Genomic DNA, 25,410 nt, shown 5'->3' on the forward strand with positions numbered 1-25,410 from the left:
TTAAAACTCACTCAACCCCAGCCAATAAGAACTAAAAAAAAACAACTCTTCTTGCAAAATTAAGCCCTTAGCCAGATTTGTCAACTGAGATTTTCTCCAAACTAGTTTTTATCCAGTAAAATATAAAAAAAAATATAATGAGGTATTGTGATGAACCATAGAATAAAAATAATTTATTCTTTATGAAACAAAATAAAAAGGTAAAAGAATTGATGATTTTCATTTCTTCCACCAAGATAGAATTAATAAAATCTTATCAATTAGCCATAGATGCCCCAAAATGATGTTCCTGAAAAGTGCATTGCATACAACAATAAATAACCCCACGTTTAAAAAAAAAAAAAAGAATAGTCTGTACAAAGTGACAATGCAAATCTGCTCTAAATGGCACTGCTTCCATTCTATGCCCGGCCATGCACCCATAAAGCTGTTTACCAACACACATATGGGGTATCGGTGTACGTAGGAGAAATTTGTTATCAAACTTTGTGGAGCTTTTTGCAATTTCTTTCATTGTGAATTTAATTTTTGGACCAAAATGAATGTATTGTCCAAAAAAAAATTAAGATTTCTAAATCGCACCTTTTTAACAAATTTCTTAAAAGCAGTTTTTCATATGATGAGGTCTGTTTCCATAATGGGGTAATTTATGGGGTTTTATCTACACCTCTGAAAGTTGAGCTGGCACCTATGAATATAGGTTTTTGGTGATTTTCCAAACTATGTGAAAAATTGCACCCAAATTGTAAGCCCCATAACATTCTACAACATTCTCTGTGTTTTTTTTAATTACTAAACCAAAGATATCGTCCAAATTTTTACACAAACATCAAGTACAATGGGGCACATTTACTTACCTGGTCCCTGTGCAATCCCCGATCCGGAATGTCAGACGATGATGAAGTCTGTCTGGATTCACTACGAGCGTGCGCCCGTTATCCTGCATCTGTCGCTTCCACGATCAGGTCTGCCGGAGTTCACCTTCTTCTTCCCGGTGCATATAAGTGCTTGGCTTGTGACACAATTTTAAATGTTAAATCCCGCGTGATGTCCGAATCCGTTGGATCGGCTGTCGTCGTCCCCCCTCAAACACAAAAAATGTGCTGAAAAACCTCACCTCGGCTTATACACGAGTCAATTAAAAAAAATTTAATACTCACCCTCCGGTGCCCGGATCACTGGCGGCGGCTCCCGATCGCGATCTTAAGCACATTAAAAAAATAAATGTAATACTCACGTACCGGCGAGTACATACTTAATTTTTTTAATGTGCTTAACATGCAAAGGGCAGGCTGGCTGTATACTATAAGGGGGATGGCTGTATACTTTATGGGGCTGTCTGGCAGTATACTATATGGGGCTGGCTTTATACCACTTGGGGGATGGCTGTATACTACACCCTCGGCTTATACTCGAGTCAATAGGTTTTCCCAGTTTTTGGTGGTAAATTCTCGAGTATATACGGTATCTCAAAATCACCTGGATATGTTAAAGCATTTAAAGGTTATAAAAGCTTATAGTGACACGTCATATTTGAAAAATAGGGCTGCATCCTTGAGGACAAAATAGACGAAGTCCTGAAGGGGTTAATTACAGTACAGCAACTTTTATGAGGGTTTTCTTGTGTTTTTTTTTTTTTTTTTAAGGAAACTTTACAGTTGAAGCTTTTTATGGTATAATTATTGCTCTGTATTTGTTTAATATTTTGTATAAAGAAATCTCAAATGCCTTGCACTACATTGATTAGGAGTCCTAATCAATGGACGTGTTGGAAGTGCAGTTTGTGTTAGTACACACAATAGATTTCCACTGTAAATTTAGGATTTAGGATTCTGCCTGCAGACTTCAACCTCTGCACTGCAAAAGTTCGGCCCTCCCACCCTGCTACACATAAAAAAAACAGCCTTTAACCACAACAGATAATTTATGGCTGGTTTCTGCTGCTGTAGAATGACAATGAAATCACCCTCTGTAAATGGCAATGAAATTCTGCATCTGTTCTGAAGCTGGCTATTCTCTGCTTGTTTGCAGGTCAAAGGGGTTGGCCACTTTAGCTCATGTTTTTTTTAATGTGTGTGTGTGGAGGGGGGCAGGATATTAGGTAATTTACCAATATATACCTATTAACCCCTTCCCGCGCCATAATAGCACTTGTAGTAGGTACATGGAGAGGGCTCACGGGCTGAGTCCTGTCCATGGTTGGTAAGTCTTTGCCGATCACCGGGGGATCCTGTCGATTGCCTTGCAGGCGGCTTCAGAAAGATGGTGGCACATGGGCACCGCCATCTTGGTTGACTATTGACGATCCACGTGACGTCATCGGGGGAAACGGTAATCGGTCGCCATGGCAGGCTCAAGTCTTCCACATTTTAATGAATGACCTGTAAGATCCCCATATACTGCCATACTATAGTATGGCTGTATATGATGGGATCGATCAGACAACCTAGGGTTAAAGTAACCTAGGGGGTCTGAAAAATAATGAAAGTAAAAATTAAAAAAAAGTTAAAATTTATAATTAAAAACCTAAAAATTCAAATCACCCCCCTTTCCCTAGGACTGATATAAATAAACAGTAAAAATCATAAACACATTAGGTATTGCCACATCAAAAAATGCCTGTTCCATCAAACTATAATAATAGTTTTTCAATGCGTTTTACCCTGTAACGGAAAATAGCGCCCAAATTTGAAAATGGCACTTTTTTGCTATTTTGAAAAATACAAAAAATTCAATAAAAAGTGATCAAAAGGTTGTACAGTCCTAAAAATGGTAGCAATGAAAACATCATCAAAAGTTTCACAAAATGACACCACCCACAGCAGCTCCGTACACAGAAGATGGCAAAATCCCCCCCAAAATTTTAAAATGTATAAAAACATTATAAAACCTATACAGTTATCCCTGTGATCGTGCCGACCCAAAGAATAAAGTAGACATGTCATTTGGGGTGCACAGTGAAGCCGTAAAATCAAAGCCTACAAGAAAACGGCGCAAATGCGGTTTTTCACCATATTCACTGCATTTGGAATTTTTTCCCGCTTCCCAGTACGCGGCATGGAATACTCAATATCATCACTATTAAGTCCAATTTGTTACGCAGAAAACAAGTCATCAAAGAGCTCTTTACATGTAAAAATAAAAAAGTTGTAGATTTGTGAAGGTGGGGAGTAAAAAATGGAAATGAAAAAACAAAAAAGGGCCAGGTCGTTAAGGGGTTAATAGTTCTGCTTCACTTTCTTGATATGTAAAGTGAAGCCTCCTGTCTTTTACCTCATCAGCCAGACATTCCTGTCCATAAAATGGCTGCAAATGGAGGGTCATGTGATCTCGAACTGTCAATGGCCAAACACCAGTTAGAGATCACATGACCCTCCATCTGTGGACATTTAATGGACAGTAATGTCTGGCTAATGAGGTAAAAGTCAGGAGGCTTCACGTTACATATCAAGAAAGCAGAGCACAACTATTCATAGATTTATATTGGCAAATTGCCTAATATCCTCCACACACACATTACAAAAAACATGAGGTAAAGTGGCCAACCCTTTAATTTTTAGCTGATTTAGGTAAATGGGTGAGATTGAACATAAAAGAGAATTTCTAAACATCGGATAGATGCTACCCTACCTAAGGGGAGTTGGTTGTCAGTGAAGGTAAAAGCTGGTCTCCCTTTAAAAGAAATCTACCAAATAATAAACCAGTGATGCTTACTTATGTATCAAGGAACTGTGATTGTGGAAATCTTCTAATATTTGTTACCCATGGTCTCCTTCCATCTCAAACTTTTACAATTATGCAAATGAGCCTGAAAGGCTGCTGGGGCAGTTCCCAGAGCCCCTCCATGCTGCAGATTCACAGGCTGTTACACTGTCTCATACTTCCCTCTCTTGGCCTGATCTCACTTCAGCACAGGAAGTTTAAGTGGGAGGGGACACAGTGAAACATCCTACACACTGTGAACCATAACAGGAGCCCTCAGACTCATTAGCATAATGTAAAAGCTGATTTTAGAAGGAAAGAGGCAATTGATAACAAATAAAAGAAGCTTACCACAGTCAGTGTCTGGACGAGTAAGTGTCCCTGGTTTATCCTGCTTGATTCTGCTGGTAGATTAGACAAGATTAGATTTATCATTCAGCATTAGACTTTCTTTCTTGCTTTCCCTTCCTAAGTTTCTATTCTTTAGCAAAATGTACAAATACTTCTTTCTTACGTTGTAGCCTTCAAACAACCACGTGAAGTAACTGTGCTTAATGTCATTTATGTCCCTTTTTTGTATCAAGGCTTAGCCATTTATTTTCCTCTTTTATGTATCCTGAAGGTATTTCGAATCAGTACACAAACAATAGTGAGATGGAGGCTTTGCATCAAGCGTACCAAAACCTTGACACAGAGGAGCACATAAGTTATCTCAAAACAACACACAGCACAGAAACACCAGAAGAGCATGCTGTCCCTTCAAAGGACAAGAGCCTCAGCAAAGTGCTTGTTGGCGATTCAGAGGACAATAGTGTAAACAAAGTGCTTCTTGGCGATTCAGAGGACAATGGCGTAAACAAAGTGCTTGCTGCTGATTCAGGTAACGCTCGCTTTTAGTCATTGAAGTCGGTAACTTCCGCTCCCACTGGAGGGTATCATGAGTTCATCGCTAGTCTAAACCATTATTTCCCATATATCTATATTTCCCAATGTATGTGTGATTATGTATGTGTGTATATATACTTTTTTTTCCCTTTGACTTGGGCTGATAATTTAGCCTGAGTTCTAGAGGAAATGTAGCCATGCAAAGTTGTTAGGTGGCCTTTATGCTCTAAGGCAGGGGTGCACAACCTATGGCCCACACCCTATTGCTTGTACGGACTTCCTGCATATTGCTGCAGGAGACCAGTTAGCTGTGAATTTGTCTGACATATACTTGCCACTCCTGGGTCTCCTCCTGCTTTGGGTACCGCACTGCCCTGAGTCCAGACACATAGATCCAGTATTGGGAATTCGAGTAGTGCAGCAGTAGGGTAAAGAGAAAATCCACTATGGAGTAAATTCTTGTGCAGTTCAAAGATTTCTGATTGTAATGTGACTACGTGACTCCAGCATATGAGCTGCGTTGTGCACTAGGTGTAGTCCCACCTCTTGTGAGGCATGGATCCAGGAACCCATTTACACCAGCTAGATATGCCAATATGGAAATGCCTATCTGCATATAGAATCAGTGGTATACAACTAACCAGTGTGTTTATGTAGTAACTTAATCGTTTTATACATATTATCAATTTCTAATCTGAAATTAAATGTAAATACGTCACCATGATCTTATTATACAACAGACGTCTCTACTGTTGAAGAATTAATGCAACGTCTAAGAGGGGGAGATTTTACATCATCAAGGTAAGGCAAAATGAATTGGCAATAAAATATTAATATGAGAACCATATTATATTTGTATTTTACTACTTTCTTAGTGTAAAGATTGATTTATGTAATATGTTTCTTAGTGTGAATATGCGCACGGACAAGGGCTCGCTTCCATACACTCTGCATGACCCAATAGGAAAAGAGAAGTTAATACATGAAGATGAAGTGTCACACGCTTTGCATGATTGGAATGGTGAAAACACAAGATCTAGACATGTGAGAACAATGAGGGGGGAGGAATGGAGGATTAATGCTGATGCCCCTCATCTCTGCTTCTGTAGTTTATGCTCATAGCTCTGAGACTTTCTGCATATGTGTGAAATCTGCATTTCAATTGACAGTAAGCCCAACACTGTATAATTACCTCATGGAACTCTGCTCTCTATATCCGTAAACTAAGTGCCTTTTAAAGCAATTGGTTAAGAGGAAAAAGCCTACACACTTACATATTTTCTGACGTGTTATAAATATGTTGATGCAAAGTAGGATGATGGAAATCAGTTTGATTTAGATTTAAGTGGTATTCTCATAGCGGCAGATTGCTTATATGATAAAAAATCATATACTTGCTGTCATTCTATAGAAAGCTTCTGGGAGCAGTCACATGTTGAAGTTACAACTGCATCTCAATCAGTTTTTAGGTGGTTTTAGGTGCAGTTTTGTAACAGGTGAAAGACATGGACTGAACAGGTGAATTTGATTTTGAAGAGCAAATCTGTTCAACAAATGTCCTTCACCTGTTAAATTAACAAAATTGCACTTAAAACCACCTCAAAGCTGATTGCGATGCAGTTCTAACTGTAACGTGACTGCACCCTCTATGTTTACTTCTAGTGCAGGGGTCAGGAACCTTTTTGGCTGAGAGAGCCATAAGCGCCATATATTTTAAAATATAATTCTGCGAGAGCCGTACAATATGCTTAAAGGGACACTGACAGAACAATGGCTCCAGCAGTCATTAGTACAGCAAGGAGTGTTCCTCCCCCCCCCCGTACTAAGCTTCCACTGGACCAAAACAATGGTAATTCCCTGTAAAATAAAAAATAGATAATTTACATTCGAGCTTGTCCCAATACAGACGCCAACCGCTGCAGAACATCCCCATACAGACGCCAACCGCTGCAGAACATCCCCATACAGACGCCAACCGCTGCAGAACATCCCCATACATGAGGCAACTGCTGCAGAACATCCCCATACATAAGCAAAACAACAATGCGGGGCAAATAATCAATGTTGGAAAAAATTAACACATCTAAATGAATCAATAGACAAAAACGGAAGAAGAAAGCAGATGTGTATATGGAAATTACTTTATTAAACACAGACAGGGCAAAAATAAAAACAATTAAAAACCCTAAAGAAGAGGGTATGAAGTCACAGAAACTCCCCAAGGAATGTTAGTATGGTGATAACACAGTAGGTGAAACAAATGAGGTAGGCGAGTAAATAAATAAATAAATAGATATACAGTAGCAGTATACTATAAGTAATGAATAATGAAAAGCCACAAACTCATATACAAGATAAAGTTACATTACCGTGAATAAAAATCAGGGGAGGATAGGAGACCCCACGCGTATCGCCCATCTAGCGAGCTTCGTCAGGGGATAGTGGTGTAGTGGTCAGTGTGCCCTTAAATAGCCCCAAGAGAAGTCCTGATGCGACCCAGCCGTGGAATCGGCACGCCAGCAAAGCGCGACGTCACTTCCGGTTTAGACCGGAAGTGCGTAGGTATGCACGTGATTCATGCGGTCCATAGAATAGGCGGGGTATGCGCGTCAACTACAGCACACCCCGTCCAAAGAGGACCAATACAAAGGAGGAGGGTGGGTCAAGAATGCATGGTAACGTAAGTGATACTACAGATAGATCAAAACAGTGTTTAAAGAAACGGCACAAATATAGAAATAAGTACATTAGTGGATAACGGCATATGGAACAAGAGACAAAGTAATTAGTGGCACTTTTATTGCACTTTCTTGCAATATTTTGCACACTATTTATAGCACCAGATATTAGCACTTTATGACTAGTAGTGCGTCGTCTTGCTGCATATCGATAATTGTCTCTTCTCTCATTGCTCTTTTTGAGCCTATTCATTTATTAATTTTTTCATTATAAGTTGAAGATATGGATGTTATCGTGGCGATTTATATCACTATGTGTGCTCTATTTTATATCTGGTTGATTTAAGCGCATGCGTTGATCAATTGCAAAACATTTTTGCCACTAATTACTTTGTCTCTTGTTCCATATGCCGTTATCCACTAATGTACTTATTTCTATATTTGCGCCGTTTCTTTAAACACTGTTTTGATCTATCTGTAGTATCACTTACGTTACCATGCATTCTTGACCCACCCTCCTCCTTTGTATTGGTCCTCTTTGGACGGGGTGTGCTGTAGTTGACGCGCATACCCCGCCTATTCTATGGACCGCATGAATCACGTGCATACCTACGCACTTCCGGTCTAAACCGGAAGTGACGTCGCGCTTTGCTGGCGTGCCGATTCCACGGCTGGGTCGCATCAGGACTTCTCTTGGGGCTATTTAAGGGCACACTGACCACTACACCACTATCCCCTGACGAAGCTCGCTAGACGTGCGATACGCGTGGGGTCTCCTATCCTCCCCTGATTTTTATTCACGGTAATGTAACTTTATCTTGTATATGAGTTTGTGGCTTTTCATTATTCATTACTTATAGCATACTGCTACTGTATATCTATTTATTTATTTATTTACTCGCCTACCTCATTTGTTTCACCTACTGTGTTATCACCATACTAACATTCCTTGGGGAGTTTCTGTGACTTCATACCCTCTTCTTTAGGGTTTTTAATTGTTTTTATTTTTGCCCTGTCTGTGTTTAATAACGTAATTTCCATATACACATCTGCTTTCTTCTTCCGTTTTTGTCTATACATCCCCATACATGAGGCAACTGCTGCAGAACATCCCCATACATGAGCCAACTGCTGCAGAACATCCCTATACATGAGCCAACCGCTGCAGAACATCCCTATACATGAGCCAACCGCTGCAGAACATCCCTATACAGACGCCAACCGCTGCAGAACATCCTTATACAGACGCCAACTGCTGCAGAACATCCCTATACAGACGCCAACTGCTGCAGAACATCCCTATACAGACGCCAACCGCTGCAGAACATCCCTATACAGACGCCAACCAATACAGAACATCCCTATACAGACGCCAACCGCTGCAGAACATCCTTATACAGACGCCAACCAATGCAGAACATCGCTATACAGACGCCAACCGCTGCAGAACATCCCTATACAGACGCCAACCGCTGCAGAACATCCCTATACAGACGCCAACCGCTGCAGAACATCCCTATACAGACGCCAACCAATACAGAACATCCCTATACAGACGCCAACCGCTGCAGAACATCCTTATACAGACGCCAACCAATGCAGAACATCGCTATACAGACGCCAACCGCTGCAGAACATCCCTATACAGACGCCAACCGCTGCAGAACATCCCTATACAGACGCCAACCGCTGCAGAACATCCCTATACAGACGCCAACCAATACAGAACATCCCTATACAGACGCCAACCGCTGCAGAACATCCTTATACAGACGCCAACCGCTGCAGAACATCCCTATACAGACGCCAACCAATGCAGAACATCCCCATACAGACGCCAACCGCTGCAGAACATCCCTATACAGACGCCAACCGCTGCAGAACATCCCTATACAGACGCCAACCAATGCAGAACATCCCCATACAGACGCCAACCAATGCAGAACATCCCCATACAGACGCCAACCAATGCAGAACATCCCCATACAGACGCCAACCAATGCAGAACATCCCCATACAGACGCCAACCAATGCAGAGCATCCCCATACCCTTTGATTCCTTCCTGCTTAGATCATCGCTCCGTATGATGACATGCGGTCGGCCGCGGGTGCATGGAGAGGGTTCATGGGCTGAGCCCTCTCCGTAGCCGTTAGGTCTGTGCTGCATATCGCACCCACCTTGTGTACGCCTTCCCCCTGTAGTATAAAGTCAGCCCCCTGTAGTATATAGCAGGCCAGTCCCCTGTAGTATATAGCAGGCCAGTCCCCTGTAGTATATAGCCGGCCAGTCCCCTGTAGTATATAGCCGGCCAGCCCCCTGTAGTATATAGCCGGCCAGCCCCCTGTAGTATATAGCCGGCCAGCCCCCCTGTAGTATATAGCCAACCACCCCCCTGTAGTATATAGCCAACCAGCCCCCTGTAGAATATAGCCAGTCATCCCAATTTAGAATATAGCTAGCCATCCCCCTTTAGAATATAGCCAGCCCCTTGTAGTATAGTACCAGCCAGCTCCCTTTAGTATATAGATCGGCCATTCTTGTACGTGGCGATACCTAATGTGTTTATGATTTTTACTGTTTATTAATATTTATATCAGTTCTAGGGAAAAGGGGGTGATTTGAATTTTTAACCCCTTCACGACGCGGGCCGAGCCCTCTCCATAGCCGTTAAGTCTTTGCTGCATATTGCAGCAAAGGCTTACCGGTAACTACCGCGATCGGTGGTAGCACCGATCGGTGGCTTCAAAGAGATGGCGCCGCATGGGCGCCACCATCTTGTCGTGGATCGCTGCTCCCCGATGACGTCACGGGGAGCGGCGATCCGTCGCCATGGTAACCTCGGGTGTTCCGAATACCCGAGGCTACTTTGTTTTAACCCATGCATTACAATGTGCTAATTGCACATTGTAATGCATGGGGAGTAAAATCCACATATACTGCCATACTGTAGTATGGCAGTATATGATAGGATCGATCAGACTACCTAGGGTTAGAGTACCCTAGGGAGTCTGAAAAATAGTAAAAGTAAAAATAAAAAAAAGTTTAAAAAAAAAAATTATAATAAAAAAACCTAAAAATTCAAATCACCCCCCTTTCCCTAGAACTGATATAAAAATAAATAAACAGTAAAAATCATAAACACATTAGGTATCGCCGCGTCCGAAAATGCCCGATCTATCAAAATATGATAATGTTTTTTCACTACGTTTAAACCCGTAACGGAAAATAGCGTCCAAAGTCGAAAATGGCATTTTTTTGCCATTTTGAAAAATATGAAAAAATTAATAAAAAGTGATCAAAAGGTTGCACAGTCCCAAAAATTATAGTAATGAAAACGCCATCAAAATTCGCAAAAAATGACACTATGCCCGACAAATGCCCGATCTATGACAAATGCCCGATCACCAAAGTATCAGCTCCGTACACCAAAGTATGAAAAAGTTATTGGCCCCAGAAGATGGCAAAATAAAAAAAAAAATATTTTGTACAGGAGGTTTTAATTTTTTTAAATGTATGAAAACATTATAAAACCTATACAAATTTGGTATCCACGTGATCGTACCGACCCAAAGAATAAAGTAGACATGTCATTTGGGACGCAGAGTGAAAGCTGTAAAATCCAAGCCCACAAGAAAACGTCACAAATGTGGTTTTTCACCATTTTCACTGCATTTGGAATTTTTTTCCCGCTTCCCAGTACACGCCATAGAATATTAAATACCGTCACTATGAAGTGCAATTTGTTACGCAGAAAATAAGCCATAACACAGCTCTTTATGTGGAAAAATAAAAAAGTTATAGATTTTTGAAGTTGGTGAGTGAAAAATGGAAGTGAAAAAACTAAAAAAGGCCAAGTCGTTAAGGGGTTAATTTTTTAATTATAATTTTTTTATTTTTACTTTCACCATTTTTCAGACTACCTAGGGTTCTTTAAAACTAGGTTGTCTGATCGATCCTATTATATACTGCCATACTACAGTATGGGAGCATATGAGGATTTTCCTCCTCATTCATTACAATGTGCTGATAGCACATTGTAATGAAGGGGTTAAAACGAGACCACCTCGGATCTTCGGAAGACCCGAGGCTGTCATGGCGACGGATCACCGCTCCCCGATGATGTCACGGGGAGCGACAATCCTGGCAAGATGTCGCCCATGCTCCGCCATCTTTATGAAGTTGCCGGTAGCATGCAGCAAGACTTACCAGCTATGGAGAGGACCTCTCCATGCATCGGGACATACTAGTACGGCGCCTGTCGGTAAGGAGTTAATCATTGGCTACTGGTCACATATCGACATAACATGTCCTGCACCTGCCTGGGCAGGTCATGTGATCACCACTGTGTTTGGCTGTAGTCGGTTGGTTGCAGAGCATCCAGTATGACCAGTGTTGTAGTGAGACGTCAGCACTGCAATGTGCAGTGATGGCAGTTAAACTCATGATTACTATGGTAACAGCGCAAGACAGTCTGTTACATCATCACTGGAAGCACAGCATAAGAGGGAGGAATCATGGGAGTTGTAGTTTCCAATGGCAGTCATCTTGGAGATAACTCTGTCTACATAGAAAGCACATAAACTTTTGTGAATCATGAAAACCAACTATCTAAGCTCCGTTTTGTGATCACAAATGACACTGAGATTTGTTCTATTCATTTCTTTATAGCATTATGAGCTTTTGTATCAGACGTTTATATTCCCAGAATACCCCTTTAAAGCTTCTGTTAACCCCTTCACGCTCTGTGCTTTACATGTATGGTGCAGAGCTACGAAGGGTGAATGAAGAGGGCTTACACAGAAAATAAACCATTACAAAGCTCTGTACACAGAAAAATGAAATAGTTATAGATTTTTGAAGGTGGATAGTGAAAAATGAACGAAAAAACACTGTGTCCTAAGTGAGAAAAAATGTTGCTGCAGCTTCTGTCCAATTTTTTTTTGCACCAAAAAAGGAAAGCACTAACTGAAGTGGTACACATGTACATAAATAGAAGCCATTAAAAGTCTATTGAAATCAACGGACATTTTAGCTTATCTGTTAGACTTGGATGGAAGAAAATAAAGTTTTGAACGGGAGTGTAAACTTTGGCTTAAATAGATTTAGAGTTATGGAATTTCGCAGTAATGTGAATTCTGATGACCATGGCACAAAACGGAACAAGCCTATGCTTTGCACTGTTATTGCCAGGAAATTTACCACCAGTGGGTTATGTTAAACATTTTAGATGTAATATTATATATAAACAGGTTGTGCCTAATTTGATTGTTTTCCCCTATCCACAGAATCCTACTGCCTGGACCCCCATTGATCACAAGAACACATAGCTTGGGTATCCCCAGCTCTCACATTCACTGTTTGAGAGTGGCAGAGATACAAGAGCGCTATGCTCTGGTATTTCTGGCGTGCCAATAGCATTGAATGGAGGTTAAGCACTCTTGCTCAACCTGCCACTCCATTAATTAGGGAGAATGTGGCACATTCTAATTTTAATTACACCTTCTCTAAATTGCAAGTGAATGTTTTTCCACATAGGCCGACAGACCTGAGAATTATCCTGCTATAAATCAAGCTGCATCTGGCCTGATCCATCACAAGCATCCCCAAAAGAAGGTGAAGAGTCCTCTGTCTTCTTCAAAGAAAAGTCAAAACGCCCATTACGCTAATGTTAAAAGCTCTGGCTATGGAAAGGTTATCATATCACTGAAGCGGACGTCTAATGATGACGACTTAAAAATCAAGGAATTGCACAACGAAGTAATGTGGAAATCACCTACTAATCAGAAAGGTAATGAGGTCCTTTGCATGTCAACTATTCACTACACATGGCTGTTGTCATTATAGCAGGGGTGCACAATAATAATAGGTCAGAGGATCGCATTATCATACCGTTCAAATTCAGGGGGCGCCCTTGAAATTAGAGCCTTAGATGCGCCAACAACCACAGCACAGCACAAATGCCACCCCAGAAACCAAATACTGCATTTATACTATAACTGCTAGACCCCAGAGCAAACTACAAATAAAGTGCTCAAACCAGATGATAAAAATACTGGAGGAAACCGATAATAGTAGAGATCCCCACTAATATAACAATATAATAAAAAATAATATAACAAATGTGTTATACTGAAGACCCCCCCAGAGCAGATGAATAATAGTGGAGACCCCCAGAGCAGACCAATAATACCTGTAATATTTGAGAGAACAGCACTGTGCAGGCCCCAACCCGAGGCTTTGAAGACCCATGTACTAGAATTTGTAACAGTTATAGAGAATGTGTATGTACAGTTATTTTTTTTTTTTTTTTTTTTTGGGAGGGGGGGGGGAATCAATAAAACGTATTATTTATTTTATAAACCTGAGAATAAAAATATGAACCTATTTAGTGACTGACAGCAATCTTTGTTTGCACAATAATACAGGGAGGGCTGTTGTAGTATTCTCTGTTATTACAGAATGGTTTAGAGCACACTGAATTTGTAAGATGTTGTATAAACTGGGGACACACAGGATGGATTTTCCAGCATGGAGTAAAGCATGTGGATAATATTTGTTTAGATCCAATCCATTTTGTAACTTCTGTACATTGCAGTGAATTAGTACACGTAGTACACAGTGGCTAATTCTCTAAGTATGTTCTACTCTAGAGTCATTTTCCCTTAAACCACATATAAGTAATTTATCACAAATTATGATGGTTAGGAGGAGTGTGTAAAGTAAGAAAAATACAGTATAGCAACACAAAAACAAATAGTTTTTATCATGCAAATAAAAAAACATTCAACTTTTTATCACTGTTCTCTTCTCAATTTGCGAGAATGAAGTAGCCATATGTTTTATCCCAAATGGTGATCATAGTAAGAAAAAAATAACTTGCCATTAAAAAAATACAAGTTATACAATTCATACATTAATACATTTACATGACCGCATTAAGAAAGTGTAGACTAATAACTAGTGAAACTGTCTGTGTTTTGTCTTGTCTGTTAGGTGTATCGTCTACTAAGTCTATACGGTTTGCAGATAGCACAACCCATTATCCAAAGGGCAAGCTGGAACATCAGGAGAATGCTGCTCATCAGCGTGAAAAGGTGGGATTTATATATTAATATATATATATATATATATATAATATATATATATATATAATATATATATATATATATTTATATTTATGTATTTGTGTGTGGAGATATATACACTGTTACATAAAAATCTTTAATGGGGATGTCCTATTAGCACATATTGATGTGCTACTGAGTGGATCAAGATGGGGACGTGGAGTCACTGTTCATTGTGTTTAAAATCACAAAGGCCTTGTCAGTGAGCCACATCGTGTCTCTAACTTGTATCTCCTTCACAGGGTATATTTCAATTCTACTAGGTTATTTAAAATGGGCTGTGGGGTGGATGATATATGTCAGAGATATCAGGAATCGGGGCTGGGTTTGACACACTGAATCTTTCTACCCCCCATGGTTGCGGAGATATTAGTCCCAGTATTTGACCGTTATAATCTGTGTTTGGTCAGAGAGAAGGCGCTGCAGGAGCTGTTATGCTAATCTTTTCTCCTGTCCAATCAGAAGCTACTATGAACAGTAGTGACCTGTGATTTAGCTATGTGCATCTAAAAGCTGTGCTTACATTCCGCTAATATTCTGCTGACATTGCTTACACATTGACATTGTTTACACTGTGTTTACAAAAATGCAATTGCAATAAGTTCTGGATGCAAACTCAAATGCAGTGTAAACGTAAACACTTTTTAAACACACAAGCAATGTAAATGCACACGCATTGTAAACACATATGCAATGCAAACACAATGGGGCACATTTACTTACCCGGCCCATTCGCGATCCAGCGGCGCGTTCTCTGCACAGCATTCGGGTCCGGCTGGGATTTAAGATGGTAGTTCCTCCGCCGTCCACCAGGTGGCGCTGCAGCGCCGAAAATAATCTTAACGCCCCGGAATGCACCATCCCATAGAAGGTGAAGGTGAGCGCTCCCCAAGCGACACATTTTCGGTTTTTAAATGCGGCGGTTTTTCCGAATACGTCGGGTTTTCGTTCGGCCACGCCCCCCCCATTTCTGTCGCGCGCATGCCGGCCCCGATGCGCCACAATCCGATCGCGTGCGCCAAAAACCCGGGGCAATTCATGTACAAGCGGCGCAAATCGGAAATATTCGGGTAACACGTCGGGAAAACGCGAATCGGGCCCTTAGTAAATGACCCCCAATATGAACACAAACACGATGCAAGTACAATATGAACACAGTGTAAACACCATGTAAATGCAAACGTGATGCAAACAACATAAATGTAAATGCGATGCAAATGCCACATAAAATGCATGTGTGACGTAAACGCAAATGCAACACACACGCCACTTAAAAACACAAATGTGACACAAATGCCACATAAATATCAACTCAATGCAAATGAGACACAATTGCAAATTCTGCATAAACATAATTGTAAACGTGACGGAAACTCAACATGAACACAAAGTGTAAAGGTGACATAATTGCAATTGCCAAATAAAGGCAAGTGTAAATGCGAAAGACTGCATGTAAACGTGATGCAAACACTGCGTAAATGAAAGTGTAAAAGCAACATAAAGGCAAACGGGACAAACGCAAACGCGATGCACACAGCAAGTAAGCTTAAATGGGACTTAAAGGCATATGTCAAGTAAGCTTAAATAGGACATAGCGCAACATAAACATGACGCAAACGGCACTTAAGTGTAAACTTAATTGTGACTCAAATGTAATGCACATGCCACGTAAGCGTAAACTTGATGCAAATGCAACTGAAATGTCAAAACGGTGCAAATGCCATGTAGGCGTAAACTTGACGCAAACTCCACGTGAGCTCGGTGTAAACACAACGAGAATGCAAACAACATTAAAGAGTAAATGTGCCGCAAGCATCACGGAAGCGCAAGGCAAATGCTGCACAACGCAAACGGCGTGTATGTGTAAACATGGCAACGCAAACGGCGTGTATGTGTAAACATGGCAACGCAAACGCCACATGAATGTGAAATACCACATAAGTGCAAATTAAAAACGACACAAACGCCATGCAAATGTTAGCACAAACACCATGTAAACGTCATGCGTGAATGTAATGTAGATACTTTTACATCACATTTTATGTTTACATAGCTATTGCGGTAACATTGCGTTTCAGTTTAAATTGCATCTTCGTCATTTCACATTTTACATCATGTTATAAAATTTACATCTACATTGCATTTGCTCACACAACTTGTTTGCGATGTACAGAGAATGTACACACAATGTGAGCGCAATGAACATTAGTGGAATGTGTGCAAGCATATATCCTATAGATGAGCGTAGAGAAATCATAGTCCCATTTTCTGTGGCAGGCAATATCAGAGAAGCTACTATGAACAATAGCTCCACAACCATGGGGACCAAAAAGAAAATTCGAAGTGCCCCCAAATCTGTGTAAAATCCCCTACACAATGGCATGCTCACCTCCATATAAGTGAGGTGGTGAAAGGTCTGCACATAATAAGCAATATGTGCAGATAACCTAACAGTGCTAAGCAAGAGCCTTTAATTTCATCAGGATATAAATCAGTCTTTCCTAGTCCTGCTGCTCCCAACAATGCAAATGGTATGGTTAAACAGCTCTCTGTAGCTGCTACTTAAAGGGATCCTGTCACCAGAAGACCCATTTTAGCACTCCCCCAGTCCCCATGGAGCATAGTACTTACACTGCCAAAGTGTTTTTGTATAAAAAAAATAGGTTTTACTGAAAAAAAAGATATGTTATATAGTACCTTTCAATGCCATGTGCTGTGTGACTAGGCTATTGTCACCTGGGAGTGGCTGTAAAGGAGCAGTTTCCCCCTCACTCCTGGGAAACCGCTCCTCCATGTGTCCTTTTTAAATACAGTATATAAAAAACACGATGGGAGTTTTTCATATATTTGAAATGGACACATGGAGGAGCGGTTTCCCCAAGAGTGGGGGAGAAACAGCTCCTCTATATAGCCACTCCCAGGGCAAAAATGCCTAGTCGCAAAGCACATGGCATTTAAAGGCACTATATAACACATATTTTTTTCTGTAAAACCTGTTTTTTTAATACAAAAACTCTGGTAGTGTATGTACTATGCTCTGTTGGGACTGGGGGAGTGCTAAAAATGGGTCTTCTGGTGACAAGTTCCCTTTAACACTGTAGATTTGTATGGTCACAGCTGCTGACAGATTCCCTTTTAAAGAAGATTAGATAATAAATTCATTCATTGATCTGAATATTACAATTTTCAATGTCTGGGACCCCAAGGAACTTGGTATGTGTGCAATTGCTAAATGAAAAAACACATAAGTAATGAACTAAGAGCATTAATACTTCTTAACTTGCAGATGAGTGTTTCTCTGAGTCCGTCTGGAAAAGCCCCACAAGTTACTTGGTCCAATGTTGGTGACAATGATATGACCATCCTTCAGAGACTTCACAATGTGGAGGAGAAGTTAAATGCAGGACAAGGGCAGAAAGCCCAAGAAAACTCTTTAAGAATGGAGCAGGAATTCCATCAGGAATTGGAAAAGATAAAAAGAAATTATGAAAAAGAAATTGAAGAATTAAAACAGGAAAACTTTATTCTTCAAACAAAGGTAATTGGTTTGTTCTGTTGATCTGAGGCTTTCTTTTTGTGGTTTTCCTTGAAGTAAGCTAATATTCTTGTGTATGTGTCAAAAAATAGTCCCAGCAAATTATAAATTATGAACTGTAAACATTGCCATTTTGTTCCATATACAATCTCAGGCTCCTGTACACATTTAAAATACAAAAATAAATATGCCAATATGTCATGACAATATGATATTCTTGGCCTCCTTTTGGGTCCTTCTGCACATGTGAAGTATTCTGTTCACATTCAGTACAGAAGTTAACATGTCCAGAGTCTAATTCTTAGAAATGTATGAAAAACCATACCAGAAATAAAAGGGGCTCAATTCATATCACATACATCAACTGTGATTCAAGACACAACAAAACCAACGCAACCATTTCCTAACTGGGCCCTTTTTTCATTTTTTTTTTTTTTTTTTTTTTTTGTTCTTGCATTTCTTTCCGTGAGCCACATCTTTTTACTTTTCTCTTACACAGAGATTGGAGAGCTTGTTATTCCTGGTGGCACAGTTTTATACAGTGTATAAGGGAAACTGGAACAAATCAAAATGTGACGGATTTGACAAAAAACACAATTGCACCATATTCCTACAGGCTTTGTATTTACATCTTTTACTATGCAGTCCAAATCACACCTACATTGACATTTTTTTGTGTTGCGATGTGGTGAAAAAGTGACTATTCGGACATTTGGGAGGTATTTTCCGTTACAAAGTTTACCGCCTGGAATTGTTTTTATATTTATAGAGTGGACATTTTGGGACGGGGCTAGACCGATCATGTTTGTGATTTTTCTTTAAATTTTTGTACTAGCTGTAGCTCCTGGCGCTGCCCGGGCTAGTAAATAACTGCTCTTAGCTACAACAAAATAGAATGGATTAACAAAATATATTTTGCATGTATCTATAGACTGTCTCCGACTGTCTCTTTCAGTGACTGTCTGTCTGCCTGGAGCTCAAGTTTCATTTTCCCACAGCTGTTTATGAAATTACAGCTGATCTCTGATTAGTTTCCATGAGCAACTGGAACAGTTTTACCTCAGACATTTCTGATAAATCTCCCCCTATCTTTGTATCTACCTCCAGTGGCTCATTGTAATGAATAATATGCAAAAACGCCATATACTGCAATACAGTAGTATTGCAGTATATGGTAGGAACGCTCTGACCATCTAGGGTTAATGTGTAAAAATTATTAAAAATTCAAATCATCCCCCTTTCCCTAGAACTGATATAAAACATAATAAACAGTACAAATCACAGACACATTAGATATCGCCGCGTCGCAAAATGGCCGATCCATCAAAATATAAAACCGGATATTGCCAACGGTGACCTCCAAAACGGGAAATGGCGCCCAAATGTCCAAAATGTGACTTTTACACCTTTTTACATGACCTAAAAAGTGATCAAAATGTCGCAAAGTCCTCAAAATGGTAGCAATGAAAAAATATGTTCATTTCACAAAAATTGACACATCACACAGCTCTGTACACCAAAGTATGAAAAAGTTATTAGCTAATTTTTTTTTCATTTTTCGCACACATTCGTTTAAAACCTATATAAATTTGGTATCAAAACCAAAGAATAAAGTAGAGGTGTTATTTGGAGCGAAGAGTGAAAGTCGTTAAAACTGAGCCCACAAGAATGTTATGCACATGCATTTTTTAACAATTTTTTCCACATTTGGATTTTTTTTCCTGCTTCCCAGTACACGGCATGGAATAATAACATCACTGGAAAGTAAAATTTGTTACGCGCAAAATAAGCCTTCCCACAGCTCTGTACACTGAAAAATGAAAAAGTTAGGGATTTTTGAAGGCAAAACTAATCAATTGCTGCTGTTCAGGAAGCTCCATGTAATGTGTTTATGGCAGGCTGAATGCAATCCAGCTTTTCCAAGGTACTGAATGTTACAATTGTTTTTCAGCAAAACCACTCAACTCACAAGATATGTTTCTGCATCAGTGTAGCTACAGAATTATGTATGGTTCATAATGCATGAAATCAAATGGAAGATTTCCTTTAAATGTTTTTTTGAGCAGTGTGTGTATATAGTTACTCGCTTTGTCCTAATGTTGACAATGTACCAAGACTTTAAAGGGTCAATGATGTATTGTTGCTATGTAGGTTGTCTTTTATTTTTAGCTACTACTTAGGCTATGTAGATTATCATAATGAAAGCCAAACAGCATAATTGCTGTACATTTTCTACAATCAGCTATGGTGTAGCTATGGTGTTGCTTAATATCTTTGCAGAAGTAACTTGTGCGCTCAGTCTGTTATAAATTCTACTGATTTTCAGATTGGAGGATAATGTTCCCAGTTTATTGTATGTGCATCATAAGATACATTTCATTTTTGTCATTATCACTTTAAGTACACGGCTCATTGTTTGCCTATTTGAGCATGGGTACATCAGCTCGAAACATGGCAGCTTTTAGTGACTTTGAGGGCACCTTTCAACATTACATAATCAAATTGACCATAGTGAATGAAGAAATGTAGAGGTTTACAGCAGCTATTATTTAGGTTTATAGCTTAGCAGTACATTAGCAGGAAGCTGCTGTCACATCAGATTTAGTTGCTGAGGTTTTTGTTTTGCCATAAGATCATGAAGGCTATTTATCAGAGTTTCTATGCCAAAAAACGAAGAGGATCATGTGGTATATCTGTTCGGGTTTCCTCCTCCCCAGGTGATATACCTTGTAGTTAACCTCCCCCACTTTCTCCCTGACTTCATATGGTCCGTGCCATTTTGCCAAGAACTTACTTACAACGGTGGGCACCAGAACTAACACTCTGTCGCCCGGGTTAAATCTCCTGAGTCTGGCTGACCTATTGTAGACCCTAGACTGGGCCTCTTGTGCCCTTGTCATGTGCTCATTTACAAGGGGCATCACTGCCGCTATATGGCCCTGCAGAATGGAGACATATTCGATCTCGGGGTCCTTTCTTGTTCCCAGGTCTCCTTAGATATGTCCAGGAGCCCACGTGGGGAATAGCCATATAACCGCTCAAACGGTGAGAAACCTATGGAAGACTGGGGTACCTCATGTATGGAAAACATCAGAAAAGGCAACAAACGGTCTCAGTCCTTCCCATCTTTCGTGACCACCCTCTTTAGCATCCCCTTCAAGGTCTTGTTGAACCTCTCAACCAGGCCGTCCATCTGGGGATGATATACAGAGGTGTGGAGCTGTTTAACCTGCAGTAACTTACATATCTTCTTCATTACTTTGGACAGGAATGGTGTCCCCTGGTCAGTCAAGATTTTCTTGGGAAGGCCTGTGCGGGAGAAAACCTGGAACAGCTCCCTAGCAATGTTTTTGGACCAGGTGTTTCTTAACATAATCACCTCTGGATACCGTGAAGCATAATATAGGATAACAAGGATGTACTGGTGCCCCTTTGTAGATTTTAGTATGGGGCCACTAAATACCTGTCTATCTGTTCAAACAGCACCTCTATGATTGGTAACTGGATCGGAGGACTCCTGAAGTGGGACACCAGGGCAGTTAGTTGACACTCGGAGCAGGAGCTACAATACTGGTTTGGAGCACCCCATTTATCACTTTAACATTCTCCCACTCTTTAAACAAGGTAGGGTCCTGGATTTGTGCAGACCCTAAATTTTCACTTGAAATCTCAAGGTCTGGCATGTCGGCCACCTCCTCTTGACCCTCAGCCTCACCAGCTGGGACCTCTAGAGGAGAGAATTCATCACCTGGGGTCACCCCTACTGCTGGTGTGGGTACTTTGGCCTCAAAGAGTTCAGGGGCCAAGGCCGGACATATACCATGTCCATTATCTGCAATAGCACCTGAGGTGGGTCTTCTCCAGAGGTCCCAGAACACCAGTAAGTCTCTACCGATAATAGCCTCATGGAACAGGGTTCCCTCACCCCCGCTTCATGGGTGATAGTACCACAAGTTGTATGTAGGCTGATGATGGCAGTGGGATATTTGCAAGTGTCCCCATGTACACATAACACTCCCACTTTACACCCACTGTATAGTCCAGGATCAACCAAAGTTCCCTGCATCAGGATGACCAGGCTCTCTGAGTCCAGCAAGGCTTCCACCGTGTGACCACCAACTGTGACCATACACACTTGGGGTTCTTCATCCGTGACCGACTCAGCTGCCAGAACCGGCCAGGCAAATAGCCACATTCGCCTGGTTTGGTTACAGTCCATTCAATCCACTGACAGGACATTTGGCCACGATATGGCCCATTTCACGGGTTTGCTAGCATTGGATACAGCTGTGACCTCTGTCCGGAATCTCATTGGGTGTATATCCGAGACCCCCACTTAACCCCCTCCCAACCTGACCTGTTTCCCCTTTTTTGCAGTAGCAGTCTTACCAGATGATTTGGTGACCTTGTCACTGGCTATGCTTTGTGCGGGAGAGGTAGGTAGAAGATCCTTTTTAGCCCAATATCTCTCTACCAGGGACACAAATTCCTCAGCATAGGTGGGAATGGCCTGTCCAACCCATCGCTGGAGCCGAGAGGGTAGAGAGTGGGTGAACTTTATAATGGGTGAACAATAATCATCACTTGCGGTGCTGCCATAATGCCAGAAAACTTTTCCATTATCAGCTGGAACATGGCTCGGGACTCTTCCTGCTGTTGCTGGAGCATGGCTTGCTGCTGGCGGGACCTCTCCTCCTGTTGCTGGAGCATGACTTGCTACAGCTGTCAATTAGCTCGGGACTTTTCCTGCTGCAGCTGCCAATTAGCTCTGGACTCCTCCTTCAGGTATTTAATAAAGTCCTCCATCTTGGCTTTACCCTGCAATTTGCCTGCTGCTTACACCCAGGCCATGCAATGTTGCAGGATCTGTGTCTTTTGAACTGCCCGCATCCTCCACCATATGTGGGAGATTTGGCTCATTAGAGACCGTGGTAGCCGAGATTTGTGATGCAGTTCAAGATCGTGCACCAAAGTACAGTCCAAAACCGGTCTCTCCTGTGTTTATTCAAATAGCAGGTACAAAATAAAACAGCCTTCACATTCAGGAATCAAAATATAAACAAAATTCTACCCGTCTGGGTGCTAGCTAAACAGAGTTTCCCTAACTCAACACTAACATATAAAGTCACCTGCAAGGTCATCGCATGTTCCAGGCATGGAAGTCAGTGCTGTGTGTGCGCTCTCCAGCCTCTTTTCAGAGACAACACTCTCAGCTCTGCTCAGCAGCTTTATGCCGCCTGATTAGGCTGCTCCCACCACCTGTGTCCAAGGTGTTGAGTAACTCAACCTGTCCTAGCTTAACAGGGAAGTGGAATTGACCACCCTACTACCAGTCTGTGAATCCATTGCATATACAGTAAATCCGGCCCAGAACAGTTATAAACAACTGCTCCAACAAATAACTTGTTTGAGCCACACTTCCTGGATTTACAGTGTTTGCAGCTGGACAAACACAATATCTGCATGAAGACCTTGCAAAATAGGAAAATCTAGGGGAAACATATTGCCCATCCACAGTTAACCCCTTCAGTAGTTCCCCCATCTCCTAGATGTACCAGTAATCTGGTGGTAGATATCCTTTATCCCCTTACCAACGGCTGCAGTAATTATACAGCGGGCGTTGGGTCCCAGTGCATGGAGAGGGCTCACGGGCTGAGCCCTCTCCATAGCCAGCAAGCCTTTGCTGCATATTGCTGGTACAGTTCTGGTGTTTTCTCGTTGACTGCCACCAGCAAAGCTGCCGGCAGCTTCAAAAAGATGGCGGCACAAGTGCGGCGGCATCAAAAAGATGGCTGTGCATGGACGAAGATCGACGCTCCCTGTGACATCATCGGGGAGCCACAATCCATTGCTATGGCAGCCTCTGGTCTTCGGAAGACCCGAGGCTGTCTTGTTTTAACATGAGTGGAGTAAAAAACGGAAAAAACAGGAGAAAGAAGCTATCGTGGGGCGCTAATAGGCCAAATCGTATCTACAATAGTGATAAATAGCTGGAAATAATCTGTATTGAAAATCTTTTTTAATATATAAAACAACAAACCGTGATAAAAATAAACGTCTAGGTAACGCGTTTCGGTTATAAAAGCCTTCTTCAGACCAAAATAGACAGATAATACAACTGGCAGATAACCTGTATGTAGATAGATAAAAAATTGATACTTACAATAGCTGAAATTACATTATATGAATAGTTTGAAAGCAAGAATAATGCAATATGATATAAGGAATAAGCAAATACATTGAGTAGCATCACATATAGATGTAAACAAAATTAGTGTATGATAAAATTACTGTCTCAAATACTCTCTAACTCTCAAAATAATAAATGTAAAATATATATAATAAATAAATAATAGATAAACTAGGTAGATAGGTAAATAGGAATGTAATGAATGAGTAAAACTAAGCCACAAAACTGATAATTTAGTTAGAAATAAATGAATCGCTACATAATAGATGAATGGATTGCTACATGATTAAGTATGGGAACTGATACAAAGGAAGTATATAGATAATCTGTAGTGAAGTATGTATCTAGAAATAAGGAACTGGCTAGGAGTTGAGATAAACAGGGGGGGGGGGAAACAAAGAGATATACTCATACACAATGTATTAGGAAAGAGAAGGGGCAAGGATTCAGGCAAATGTAGAGATATACTCACGGTCCAGCTAGGTGGCTGTAGTGTGCTACCTGGAGGATAGAAAGAATGGGCCGCCAGCTGTCTGCCCTCTGCCTTATATGAGGAGTAATTTTTTTTTTTCCAATATCCCTTCTTTATTAGGATGATTAGGACACATGCAGGGATACAATTAGGATAAGAGGATAGATAAATAAAATACTTTAGATTAGTAAAATAATTAGATTATAGGTAGAAGGATAAATGTAAAGATGTGAGAAAGTAAATAACTTACTAAATGGAAGTAAAAAATAATAAAAGGTTAGATACAAAATATTCCTTTAAAAATACCTTAAAAGAAAAAAATAATAATGATAATAATAATAATAAAATCAATAATATATGTATATATTTCAACATACATTCATATGGTACATGGTTTAAATATAGATTTGCAGAGTTAATACAATAGAGAGTATACTTTGAGCATATGGAGTAAATGAAAGTGTGGATACAACTTAAATACAACTTGAACAACATATATATGGTTAGAAGACATTTTCAAAAGTTTCATTGAGACCTGCTGGTACCAGGGTTTGAAGCTTGTAGATCCAAAACATTTCCCGCTGTTTGAGTTGGTTGTGACGTTGTGGTGTGGAGCTAGTGATGTTGGTTTGATGTTAAACTCTTTGTAATTGCGGTTGTGATGAACTGCAGCATGTCGCGACACACTATGCAGCAGGAAACCATTGGTGATATTTGATCTGTGTATGTTTAGGCGCTCTCTGAGTGGCTGTATCGTACGACCTATATATTGAAATTTACATGTACATTCGAGCAAATAAATCACGTAGTCTGAGCTGCAGTT

General features: G+C 40.6%; 1 protein-coding gene across 7 annotated transcripts in view; it reads left to right on the top strand.

The window, feature by feature from the left end:
* The window catches only part of CEP162 (centrosomal protein 162), a 90,099-nt gene that overhangs the window by 35,175 nt on the left and 29,514 nt on the right, over positions 1 to 25,410 (top strand). For all 7 annotated transcript variants that reach the window (XM_072142016.1, XM_072142017.1, XM_072142020.1 and 4 more), the window contains 6 exons: positions 4,325 to 4,582; positions 5,328 to 5,388; positions 5,496 to 5,631; positions 12,802 to 13,054; positions 14,260 to 14,360; positions 17,677 to 17,928. In XM_072142016.1, the coding sequence (XP_071998117.1) occupies positions 4,325 to 4,582; positions 5,328 to 5,388; positions 5,496 to 5,631; positions 12,802 to 13,054; positions 14,260 to 14,360; positions 17,677 to 17,928 (1,061 nt within the window). The remainder of the gene's footprint in view (positions 1 to 4,324; positions 4,583 to 5,327; positions 5,389 to 5,495; positions 5,632 to 12,801; positions 13,055 to 14,259; positions 14,361 to 17,676; positions 17,929 to 25,410) is intronic.

Source organism: Engystomops pustulosus, chromosome 3, assembly GCF_040894005.1.
Source record: "Engystomops pustulosus chromosome 3, aEngPut4.maternal, whole genome shotgun sequence".
Lineage (NCBI taxonomy): Eukaryota > Metazoa > Chordata > Amphibia > Anura > Leptodactylidae > Engystomops > Engystomops pustulosus.